Source organism: Xenopus laevis, chromosome 9_10S, assembly GCF_017654675.1.
Source record: "Xenopus laevis strain J_2021 chromosome 9_10S, Xenopus_laevis_v10.1, whole genome shotgun sequence".
Lineage (NCBI taxonomy): Eukaryota > Metazoa > Chordata > Amphibia > Anura > Pipidae > Xenopus > Xenopus laevis.
The window spans coordinates 76,341,511-76,354,651 of NC_054388.1; the positions used below are offsets into that span (position 1 = coordinate 76,341,511).

The 13,141-nt window shown below is 38.7% G+C and overlaps 1 protein-coding gene across 1 annotated transcript; it reads left to right on the top strand.

Annotated features, from left to right (window-relative positions):
• Positions 1–393: 393 nt before the first annotated feature.
• Positions 394–12,218, top strand: LOC108703041 (GDP-fucose protein O-fucosyltransferase 2). The gene is made up of 9 exons (XM_018238963.2): positions 394–829; positions 3,213–3,463; positions 4,349–4,493; positions 5,543–5,653; positions 5,732–5,798; positions 6,357–6,482; positions 8,088–8,268; positions 8,848–8,971; positions 9,874–12,218. Exons 1-9 carry the CDS (start codon positions 681–683, stop codon positions 10,025–10,027), a joined length of 1,308 nt encoding a protein of 435 aa, XP_018094452.1. The 5' UTR covers positions 394–680; the 3' UTR covers positions 10,028–12,218.
• Positions 12,219–13,141: the final 923 nt, after the last annotated feature.

Below are 13,141 nucleotides of genomic sequence, written 5' to 3' on the forward strand. Positions count from 1 at the left end.
AGTTACCTTAAGGGTCAGTCCACACGAGCAGATTCGGGGTGATTTAGTCTCCTAGCGACTAATTGCCTCTTCTTCTGGGCGACAATCTCCCCGAACTGCCTTCGCGTGTCTTCCCGTCTGCTAAGATGAAAAGTCGCCTGTGCTAAAGCACACGTGGTGCTTCATTTTACAAAGTCACCCGAAGTTGCCTCACGAGGAAACTTTGAGTGACTTCAGAAAACGAACCACCCCTCTAACAATACAAAATCTGCTCTTAAACCTATGAGGGATTTCACTCCCATCCTGCTCTCAGGCTCCTGCAGTGATTTGCAGTCACGTGATTGTATGGGGGGCGGGGTTGAGGGAAATTAAATATGTTGCTGCATTGGCTCCTGTTGGATCACGTGGTAACACTGCCACCTACTGGCGGAAACCAAGATATGGGTTCGAACGAGCGAACAGATAATTGGCAGTTTTGTCTGGAGACCCTTCCTCATTATACAGCTTTATCGCTGCCGCCTACCAGCCAAGCAATCGTATTCACAGTAACTGAGGCCCCCGGAAAAGTCTACTTCCGTCTATGTAGTTTTCGGATTACCGGAAGTAAACTCGCCAGGGGTCTCCTGGTTTAGCGGTTTCCATAGGAACGGAACGCTTAGGCCTGGACGCCGGAAGTGCAGCCCCGCTGTGCATATCGGGATATGGCTGCTGGCTCTGTTCGGCCTCATCTTCTCCTTCTCCTGGGAGTGTGCTTCTACCAATTGTCCCAGGTGTGCGGGGATGAGGGGGAGTTCAGCCCGGGACACTCGGCCTCTTCTCTACCAGTCGGAAGTGCCGCATCTGAACGGAGGTGTGTGATGGGAAGAGCCGGGGACAGAGTCCGCCCTGGGCTCCTGTATTCCTTCCCTGACAGAAATATCTTATACAAGTTGTCGCATGCGATCGGTTGCTTTTTGCGAGGGCCCAGTGTCATAATTAGGGCCCCTTTTGCACTGGTGCAAAGTCTGATGGGACAGCCTTTCCGTTCAGCAATAGAAACAGCCTGCTGCTTATTAGAGTGTGACCTGCTGCTGCTGCATGCTATCTTGTCTTTTTATTCTTTGCTGAAAAGTCGAATCAACCCCAAAATAAAAATATGACTACTAAAAGAAATCCTAATTCTAAGCAACTTTCCAATATACATTTGTTTAAAAATGTCAGTGCTTTTCAGGGCTGTAACTAGGGGTAGGCAGAGTAGGCACTGCCCAGGGCTCAAAGCTGGGAGGGCATGTAGCTGCTCTGCTTCCTATCCTTAGGCTGGTTTTACCCTTAGTCTGGTTTTACCCTTAGGCTGGTCATACCCTTAGTCTGGTCATACCCTTAGTCTGGTCATACCCTTAGTCTGGTTTTACCATTAGTCTGGTCTTACCCTTAGTCTGGTCTTACCCTTAGTCTGGTCTTACCCTTAGTCTGGTCTTACCCTTAGTCTGGTCATACCCTTAGTCTGGTCTTACCCGTAGTCTGGTCTTACCCTTAGTCTGGTCTAACCCTTAGTCTGGTCTTACCCTTAGTCTGGTCATACCCTTAGTCTGGTCTTACCCTTAGTCTGGTCTTACCCTTAGTCTGGTCTTACCCTTAGTCTGGTCTTACCCTTAGTCTGGTCTTACCCTTAGTCTGGTCTTACCCTTAGTCTGGTCTTACCCTTAGTCTGGTCTAACCTTTAGTCTGGTCTAACCTTTAGTCTGGTCTAACCTTTAGTCTGGTCTAACCTTTAGTCTGGTCTAACCTTTAGTCTGGTCTAACCTTTAGTCTGGTCTAACCTTTAGTCTGGTCTAACCTTTAGTCTGGTCTCACCCGTAGTCTGGTCTCACCCGTAGTCTGGTCTCACCCGTAGTCTGGTCTCACCCTTAGTCTGGTCTAACCCTTAGTCTGGTCTTACCCATAGTCTGATCTTACCCTTAGTCTGTTTCCCTCTCTGTACCCTTATTTTTGCTGTTACCGGCTGAGAAGGACTGTGCACGACGCGGCCCAGGTTGCCTTGGACGCCTGGCCCGGCACTGGTGCTTTTTAAGTTATTTGTAAATTCAATTGCTATTGAAAACAGCATTTGCTTAACTCCTGGTTGTTACTTTTAAACAATGTTGCAAAAGTCTTTGTTCCCCAGCAAAGACAGAGCTGTTAATCAGCTGCTTTGTCTTACATTGTATCAACAGCTGCCAGGAAAGTGAAAAGAAAGGGACAGACAAACTGCTTTTAATAGCAATAAATATACAAATAACATAAAAAATATAGAACTTGTGTAATGAATGTATATTGCAAAGTTGCTTAGAATTAGGTTTTGTTTTATTAAGCAAAACCTTTTTTTTTTTTTTGGTTGATATTCCTTTTAAAGATCTGATTTATTGTTCTCATGGCTCTAACCCATCTCATGGACCCCTAGGTTCCTCAGGTAAGCAAGTCAGAATTTACCGACACACATATGGGACCAAAACAATGAGCAATGTCCTGAGATCAGCCAGACAATCTATGGGACCTCATCAGTGAGGACTACATTAGACATTAGGTCTGCATGGGACCCTTTATGATCTCATACTGTAAGTTTCTCAGTACAATTTGGCCTGCCACTTGGTTGACCAAATAGGGCAAAGATCTGTATTTTGAAAAAAGGCTTTTGTGTATTCATAATGCCACAAATATAATTCTGTAGTCACAATGCCGTGATAATTTCTGGAATGTCATATAGCATAAAAATAAATGGGATGTAATATGGCGCATGTCATTCTGATCTCATAATATGATTTTATAGTGTCACATATTTTTAAGCTTATAATGGCATAAAATATTATTGTGCTGTCATCTGTCACAGGTATGTTTGTGACATAATATTCCAGCAAATATCAATGTGATAAAAAATAATTGCACAAATATTATTGCAATGTTATAATGGCACAAATATCTTTTTTGAGGTCAAAATAACAAAAATTCTCACATACTAATGGTACAAATGTCTTTGTAACATTATAATGCAGTGCCCTAATGGTTAAGATCACTATGCCCCAAATTTTATTTTAGGTCACAGTGATATGAATTTTATTGTGATCAGTGCAATTTGGTCCACCACCTGTGTGATGGAACATGGCAAAGATCAGTAGGTGCTACTTAGACCAAGTTATATTGTCACTTGAAATATGAGCAAACTTACCTAGTACATGTAGCAAGTAAAAAAAACAAAAACATGTTTGCTTTCCTTGTAGGTATTTGCTGTATGATGTCAACCCCCCTGAGGGGTTTAATCTACGCAGAGATGTATATATTCGGGTTGCATCTCTCCTGAAAACCTTACTAAAGAGTTCCAATTGGGTTCTAGTTTTGCCCCCATGGGGTCGACTTTATCACTGGCAAAGTCCAGACATCCACCAAATCCGAATCCCCTGGGCAGAATTCTTTGACCTGGACAGTCTTTATCAGAATATTCCTGTCATTGAGTATGAAGATTTCCTTGCGGGTAGGTAACAGTAAGAAACTGACTATATTCAATGGTTTTATCATATTATGGTGTTTATAGTTGTCCTCTATACTATTATTTGAGGGATATCGTGAAAACCAAAAACATCAATGCAATTCTAATGTTAAAATAACATTGACACAAAACAAACACATTGGGGCTTACAGTATATACAAACACAAAGACCTGGCTGGTTTCTGCTAGCAACAGAACCTACTGGTCCATTCCTCTTACTGTGATACATAGAGAAGAACACATTTGCTAACCCTGTTCGCTGATGCAAACTAGGGATGCAACAAATCCACTATTTTGGATTCGGCCGAACCCCCGAATCCTTTCCGAAAGATTTGGCTGAATACTGAACCTGAATCTTAATTTGCATATGCAAATTACGGATGGGAAGGGGAAAACATTTTTTACTTCTTTGTTTTGTGACAAAAAGTTACGCGATTTCCCTCTCTGCCCCTAATTTGCACATGCAATTTAGGATTTAGTTCGGCCGGGCAGAAGGATTGCTGGATTCGGTGCATCCCTAATACAAATGTTGGTGTATCAGTCATTAGTTCCAAGCATATGTAGGAAATCAAATACATTTTTATCCTACATCTTAACATAATTAACCTTAAAACTGGGCTTTCATGTGTATCTAGGACAATAAACAGAAATTATTCTCTTAACTGACCTTCAGGCTGAGCCCTTCTGTTTCAAGACCTGCAAAAACCGGACTCTCCGTTAGTATTATAAGCACTTTGTTCTGCCAAACCGCTGTTAGAAAGAACAGCCCCAAATAATCTAGTCAAAAGTCACATCCAGAAGAATGCGTGGAACCCCATTTTTCGTGTCTGTTAATTTTGAAAATGACTTCTTATACTATTTAATTTTCAGAATCTGGAGGACCCTTTATAGAGCAAGTGTATGTTCTTCAAGGTTATGCAGAAGGCTGGAAGGAAGGAACGTGGGAGGAAAAGGTAGACCAGAGGCCATGCATTGACCAGCTCATGTACTCAGAAGATAAAAATGCATATTACAGGTAATGTTGCATGGAAAATTTAGTTTAGCTCTTAAAGGGGCAAAATTGTGTTTTCATCCCTTGAGTTTATTCCCTCTTTTGTGCAAGACAATATTTGCTTTAGTGGCCACAGAAAGACACTGCCCGGGATTAGTCAACTTATTATCTACAAATACCCCTAGATCCTTCTCAGTTACGGAAACTCCCAACACACACAATTGTTCAGTGAGTTGCAATTGATCCTTAGCAGGCAGCTCAAATTCAAAAGCAAACAATCATGATCCACGTGACCCCCCTCAATTCACTGATTGGTAACTGCCTGGTAACCAATCGGGAAACCAAGAGAGCTGAAAAGCAGGAAGTAGTGTTCAGGCTATTATGTTATGCATCCAGTCACTCCAGCCTTTATACATTATATTTTTAAAACTATAACTATATTGAAAACATTTTTATTTTTTCATCTATTTAGTCAGTTTTTATCTTTATACTGAACATTTCCTTTAAACATGTGACCAGTAGATGCTACTTGCTGATTGGTTGCTGTGGGTTACTGCACCTGGGCAAATGTTGTGCTTTCTAGATGTTAAATGCAAGTAAACCTGCAAGATAGATGGCAGACTGACATTTAATTTTAATTTTAGATTGATAGCATACTGGCCCATGTCTAACACTTCCAGTTGACTTTAATAGGAACCACTTGAGAAACAGTGATTCATGGGCCGAAATGCACATTAGACCAGCTGTAATAGCAGCTTCAGATCAGATGGTTTTGTTTAAAGGCAGATGCTGTTTCAGACACTTCCTGGCTGTCTGAAATATGCTGGTGGAGAAACATCCTCATGCCATACCCCTAAGACCTACGCATTGCCATGTCACCACTGTTAGGCTAGATTTTGAACAACTGGGATTATTCATTCACACATCATTTATCTATGCAGAATTCCATTTTTTTCACTTACCTTAACAGATGTGATACAGTTAGTGAGTGGCTTTTATCTTAAAATTGCACATAGCTATAGAATTACAGAGAACGTCTAACGTATAAGCTTCATTTTGTGTTTCCTTTTTAGAGGCTGGTTTTGGGGCTATGAGGAGACAAGAGGTCTAAATGTCACCTGTTTATCAGTACAGGGTTCCGCATCTATTATGGCTCCAGTGCTACTCAAAAATACTACAGCAAGGTAAGATCATTGTACCAACTGTATGTGCTGTCAAATAGACATTACAAAATTCACTGAAATATTTCCTAATCTCCTTAGGTCTATAATGCTAGACAGAGCAGAGAATCTTCTGCATGATTATTATGGAGGCAAAGATTACTGGGATGTGAGTATATAACAGGCTCAGTGTTTCATGTTTACAACAGGCCAGAGTGTTGGTAATCGCTAAAGGCAGAGAGTTACAGATTGTTACAGATCTGTGTAACAAGATTGTTCCAGTAACTGTTGAGGTGTCCAGTGAACAGAAAGTGGTAAACAAATATTTCTTTCAGAAGCAATTACAATTACAATGTTTACATTATATTGGCATAGGTTATACTGTATTTTTCTTTCATTATCCAAAAAATATTTTTGGGTAGATATCCACTTTAAGGTTCATTTTATGGTTATTTTTCCTTAGTAGGCTCTTTATGTAATGTATTTTGTGGTGTGTCTGACAATAGTTGTTTCATAATAATAATTATTATTATGAGCTTTGTTTGGCTTTCTCTGATACTGGATGGTCAGGTTGGACACCCTTGTTTTAGTCCTGATTTGTATTGTCTCTGAAATTAATATATTTCTCTGCACTTTGAATTTGGAATTAAACCCTGCACTGTTGATTTTTTAAGCATTTGTGCAGTTTGCTGTAAAATCTCTTATACTATTTTATCGTTGAAATCAGACACGACGCAGCATGGTGTTTGCCAAACATCTGCGAGTAGTTGGAGATGAATTTCGGGCCAACGTTTTGCACTCTACTGACGAAGCAGACAGGACTATATTCCATGAGGACTGGACAAAAGTCAAGGTAAGCTATTTTTTAGAGCTTTTTCAGCAATATTGTTCTAACAATATTTTGGAAAAGAAACCAATTTAGACTAAGATGTAATTGAAAGAATTGTTGCACTAAAAAGTGGCCCCTTTCCTTGAAATAACAGGCAAGCCAAAAAAAAAGAGCACAGTTGTTTTTCATAACCATTAAGTCTCCTGTAAATGGAATCAACATACTCTAACTGCTATTTTTTTATGGCTACATGTTTTGAGTAATCTTTATCCTCATGCTCAAACAATATGGCAAGAGTGCGGAGTGTTAGGAAGCATGGTAGCAACCTCTTTAAACACTGAGCCAAAAAAATGCACACAGAATGGTGTTTAGCCCAATGCTGGATACAAACAGAAACACAAGGCAAAATATAGATGTAGACTGAATGTTGCATCATGCGCTGTTCAACTTTCCTAAAGTGTATTTCCTTAAAATGAGGAAGAGTCAGATGAAGGGGAAAAAGAGGACATTGGTTAATGCACATTCCCTGACTGCATGTGATGTGAGTTGGGGTGCTACAACTGCATGCAAGTTTAGACTTCCTGCAGAAAAACTCTTAGTTTTTGAACTCCAAGGATGTTTACTGTAAGTATAAGTATTAATATATAATCAAAATGCCACTGACCTTGTGAAAGGTGTTCTAAAACATGTATTTGCACAAAATATATGCATAAATGAAAATGTATGCACAAATAAAATACTGGTAAAACATAGGGCCAGGCAATGTGAATTGACCAGTCCCAATTTTCTTTTTTTTTTTTTTGTGTGTTTTCAAGTCAATATAGCAGAGCAGCTAGCCAGTCAATTTAACCAACAGGTACAGTACTGTGAACAGGAGCACAGTATGATCATGATAATGAAACTGACCTTAAGAAATGCTGGCATGACATGAAACATGTCATGATAAACTGCATGTGCTGCTTAATACATTACAGCTGAGCATAACAATTAGGTAAATAGGACTTGAAGATAGACACAGAGCATGGGGCTCTGGGTTAAAATCCAGAAGCAGACCAGAGCTACCCATTAGCTTACTTGCAATTACAGGAACCTCAAACATAATAGCCAAGACAATGGATTCCAGACTTCTATTTTTGGTCCTCAGGTTCAGGAAATTATGGTGCAAACCTTAGACAGAACCACCTCTGTGGGTGCCTGGACTGCAGACCTAGTAGGAGGCATATGCAGGAGCCATACATCTAAGGAGCTATGCATTGATAACTAATGGGTAGGCAACTTCCACTAGAACAGAACAGGCCACCTAACAATCTGTATGCTGAGAAGCCTAAAGTAGAGGAACATGCAGGGAAGCTGTTACTGGAGGAATTATCTGGGGCACGAAAAATAAGAATGAAAAATATAATGAAAGTAATTGTAAACACGGTTATAGATAACTTTAGCTGTTTTGGTGAGTATTGTTCTCCTACACTGTTATAAAGTCACTGGCTTTTAAAACTTTTATATATTTCTTAAGCTGACATAGCATTTGTTACTTTCTTCTTATATGTAATTTGTCTAATCCAAAGGAGTATTCCTTTAGCTACCAGATGTGTATGTGTGCCATACTCACATTTTTTTTCCTTTCTTCAGGCAAAACCAGATGCTGCAATAGGAGGACCTTATCTTTCTGTGCACCTACGTCGAAAAGATTTCATTTGGGGACACAGAGAGGATATTCCTAGTCTGCAGAGAGCAGCAGATGAAATACACAGTCTAATGAAGAAACTTCAACTCAAGAAAGTGTTTGTTGCCACGGATGCTGATCGAGAAGGTAGTGTTGTGTTACCAGGGTCTGCCCTGTATGATGGGTGGAATCTTCTCATTTCAGGGTGTGCTATTGTATTGTTGTTAAATTAAAGGTTGTACTGTAAAACAACATATTGTTTATAAAACCATCTTCCACCTTATCTAACAGCTAGCCTTAAGACTCATTATGTGCCTGTGCAATCATTTTTCATTCTGCATACATAAGCAAAATATCCAAGCTGCAAGCAAAAAAAGGAAAAAAAAGTTTTTTAGCTTGACCTGACTTCTTAGGCCTACTGTTTTTTCATTCCTAACAGGTGCTGGGCATTTGGGGGTTTTCTGATGTACTGTGAAAGACAGAATGTCTCACTTAGTTGAATGCCATGGTTTTGTTTCTTGAAAACATTTATCTTAAATTTACACAAAATTGAATATGTCTTGTCTTATCTATATCCATGGAGCCTCCATCCAACATAAAGTAGCTGCTCATGTGCCTCTCCTGTACGCAGTGGACAGGCAATCCATCATATAACCACTTGCCCCACCATCCTACAGTTTTGTTGTGGATAAAAAAAAAAATCTATAATTGTTTTGTACAATTTAGATCTCGAAACCCTTCGAAAATTGATTCCTGAAATGGTGCGATTTGAGCCGACCTGGGAAGAGCTAGAGTTGTACAAGGATGGAGGTGTGGCTATTATAGACCAGTGGATCTGTGCACATGCCAGGTATTGCTTCTTACACATTAATCACATTCATTTGGATCTTGCACTAATTTAACTGACCCTTACTTGCTCTTATTGTGTGCCGGCTTTTATAACATTTTCAGGAAAACAGAACAGCGACCAGTTCCTGGAGACTATGGGGCACATTTACTGAGTGCAGGCCAGGGTGCAAAGTGCAAAAACAGCACAATCCTGCATGTTTTTGCACTTACATTTTTAAAATTGCCACAGGTATATGTGCTTAAAAATAGAGTGGAGGGACATGCATTTCCCCATAAATGTCTGTGTTCTGCCCTGTATTCTTGAGGGGCAGCTGAGGTACATAGATATCCCACCTCTTAACTTGCATAACATTCAGACATTCCAGGAGATACATTCTGCAGCATAGGATAAGGAGAGCTCTGCATTCTGCATCTCACACTGCATTTTTTTTGTTTGCCACAAGATACAGGGTGCATCCAAGGGACATTTCTGTTTTACTTGAGCTCTATCACTGTTTTCATTATGTGTCTAGTTCTCATACATGTAAAAAATAATACAAAATACACCACACATCTAATCACAAAGCATCATTGCGTAAAGAATGTTGTATTTTTTAAGCTGTGTATACATATTTGGCTTGCTGCATAAACTTCTGGCATAAAAAGCAGCAGTTTACGTCACTTGTTTATTTTACCTAGATCATAAAGCTTGCAGGATATTTATTCTGGGTTATCAATCACAATATATTTGTCCTGTATGGGATTCTTTTAAAAATTATTTCACCATTTTTTAAAAAAACGTTTCTTAGAATTACATTTTATTCCATAACAGTTTTCCTTTAAAGATTATTAGAATAATAAAGCAATTGTATTTTTGGAGTTGCTTTGTATACCTTACTCTCCTTTTTTGTTTTTGATTCCAAGATATTTCATTGGCACCTCTGTCTCCACATTCTCATTCCGCATTCATGAAGAGAGAGAGATTCTGAGCTTCAACCCAAAAACAACTTACAATCGCTTCTGTGGGGACAAAGAAAAGAACTGTGAGCAGCCAACCCACTGGAAAATTGTGTACTGAAATATGGTTATTCACATTCAGGGAACAGATTATAACTATACCTAGAAGTAGGGATGCACCGAATCCAGGATTCGGCCTTTTTCAGCAGGATTCGTATTCAACGAATCCTTCTGCCTGGCCGAACTGAAACTGAATCCTAATTTGCATATGCAAATTAGGGGCGGAGAGGGAAATCACATGACTTTTTGTCACAAAGCAAGGAAGTAAATAATTATTTCCCCTTTCCACCCCTAACTTGCATATGCAAATTCGGATTCGGTTCAATTTGGTTTGCGAAGGATTTGGGGGTTCGGGCGAATCCAAAATAGTGGATTTGGTGCATCCCTACCTAGAAGATCCACCAACCAAGAGCAAATATCTTGCAGTGCTGGTTGTTTATTTAGAAGAAAACCTGGTTTATTTTACTGTCTTTTTCTCAGTGATAATGGCTATGAAGCATAAAGGGGCACAAAATCTCTGATAAGTATTGCATATGTCAGTTGAAACCTTGGCATGGATGTGTTGTACGTTGTTTGTAAGATCTCTGCACATAGGTACAATATATGTCTGCATTGTTCTCATTGTGAGCCTCAGGGGCTGGGAAGTGTAATTGAGCACCTGTCTGGTGAGGCTGCTGAACATGCATGCACAGATTTTTAGAGGCCTATTTATCAAAGGTCGAATTTCGAATTCATGTGAATTTTTTTTTTTACTCAAATATACTCTAATATAAATTTGATTGGGAGGTTATTTAAGAAAAATAATTGAACATCTAAAACTCAAACAAATATTACCGACCCGAAAAATCTAATTTGACTTAACTCGAATCAAGTTTTTTTTTCGAAAAAAACTTGAATGTCAGGAAGGCTAGTAACATCTTCAAATGGGTCACTGGACCTCTGCGATTGATTTATACATGAACTCGGCAGGTTTTAGGTGGCGAAAGGTTTGATAATTCGAGTTTACAAGGGTTTAGTTTCAATATATTTTTCTGTAAATGTACAACATAGTATGGAAAATATGCATTCATAGTATTCTGCACAGAGAGCCTTATTTATATACATATTTGTATTTATTGGTATGAATGCAACCCCAAACTGCTTCTTAGTTAAGAAAATGTAATCATCCTCCAACAACAAACCATGCCTGCCAGTAGAATGACAAAATGCTTGATGTTATTGAGCTGTAACTCAGAGGCACATTTGTTAAAGGTCGAATTTTGAATTCATGTGAGTTTTTTTTTTTTAAACTCAAATAAATTCAAATATACTCGAAATTCGATTGGGGGGTAATTTAATTAAAAAATCGAATATCTAAAACTTGCAACGATTTTAACCAATTTGAAAACTCGTATTCGAATTGAATTCAACTTAATTTGAATGTCAGGAAGGCTAGTAACATGTCCAAATTGATGCTTGGACCTCTCCCATTGACATATACATGAACTCAGCAGATTTTAGGTGGCGAATAGTCGAGTTCTTAAAGGGCCAGAGTATGATAAATCTCGAAATTTGAATTAAAACTCGAATCAGGTTTGGATAATTCACAATTTGTGAAATTGAGAGTTTTGACAAAAAAATTCGACCCTTAATAAATCTGCCCCTTAATGTATTTAATACATGGGAGTATTCTTGTTGTATTCAGTTCAGATAGGCATGCACATTTTCTATCCATTTTAGAACCCATTGTCCTTTAATGTCTGTAAATGTTCATATTTCTTATCAGTAAGAAGAAAAATCATTCTCATTAACACTTGGAAACATTTAACCAGGCCGAGAATGGATGTCGCAGTTGTCACATTGACAGTGCAAAAGTGTTATGCTCCGTTTAGCCATCGACAGATTTTAAGGTGTGCACATGGAAATTATATTCAAGCTGCACATCTGCATACAGCACATTGTGTATTCATATTGGTGGTATTTACTGCTGCTTCTGATAGTTCTCTAACAAATGGACCAGCACTGCTAATGCAAGTAAAGCACATACTCTGCAGGAAATCAGAAGTTATCTGGGTACATATTATTCAACTTTCTTACAGTCAATGTAATAATTAGTATTAATTGTATTGTTTTTTCTACTACAGTGATGGGCATATCTGTCTATTTGTGTAAGCCACAAACTGTGATGCCTGACCCTTTGTGTTACATCATAAATGGGTAGTTTTGTATACCTGAATTCTGTTTTTGTACATATAAATACCTCTTTGTATTAATCTCTTCTTGTATCCTTGCATCTTTACTGACCGTGAACAAATGATTTGTGTAAAATGGATATGGAACTGCCACCCTCTGACTGTCCATGAGCTACAACATCATCAACAAACAAAGTACTAGTCTCTTGTAAAGATTTACCAGAACACAATTGTGTAGACCAGCAGATGGCACAATGCTAATAGCTTTATAGAAGAGTTTGGTTTGATCTATGAAACAACCCTATTCATTGCAATTTTGTCAGAAACCTCCGATTTACCATTTCCTCAACACAATAACCTATTGCCATATTTATTTCATTAATTGTCCAGGTTGTCTAGTTTTATTTGTCAACAAGTGCATATTCACAGCTGTACAGTCTGACACTGATAAAAAGATGGGGCATCTCATGGCCCGCCACAGCAAATCATGTTTCAGCATTCATTTTGCAAGAAAAAGGGTTAAAATGATAAGGATTATATTTAAATTGAGTGATACATTGTGTCACCTCAAGTCATCAAAAGTTTGCCTAAAGTTTGCATTGTAGAAAGAGTTAAAGGGGATTTAATATAGTCCTAAAATTAAGGCATGATGTTAGAATATATAAAATACTCCAGTTTTAATCATACATTTTTTTCTTACTCATATAAGGATAGAGAATCTGTTTACCACCATTACCTCAGGCAGCCCTGCCTACAGTGTTCAAGAAATGTATGTGGCTGCCGTGTGTTCTTACTGCAGTGGGAGCCAATCAGAACAGAATATGCACTGTGACTAATGGTGGTATCACACTTTAGCACCATATGTACTTGCCTTCAAATGTTTCACTGCACAGGGAGGACTGAAGCACAACTGTTTTTATTATGCATATTGGAAACTGCCTTATTTAAACTATAACCTAAATTTAACTATACTCTACATGCCCTTTAATTCAAAAGTATGCACT

Excerpts from the sequence above, each read along its gene's own strand:
- LOC108703041 (XM_018238963.2), top strand. The coding sequence starts at position 681 with ATGGCTGCTGGCTCTGTTCGGCCTCATCTTCTCCTTCTCCTGGGAGTG. Across the intron at positions 830-3,212 it reads AGTGCCGCATCTGAACGGAG|GTATTTGCTGTATGATGTCA; the intron begins GTGTGTGATGGG and ends CTTTCCTTGTAG. Across the intron at positions 8,972-9,873 it reads TGGATCTGTGCACATGCCAG|ATATTTCATTGGCACCTCTG; the intron begins GTATTGCTTCTT and ends TTTGATTCCAAG.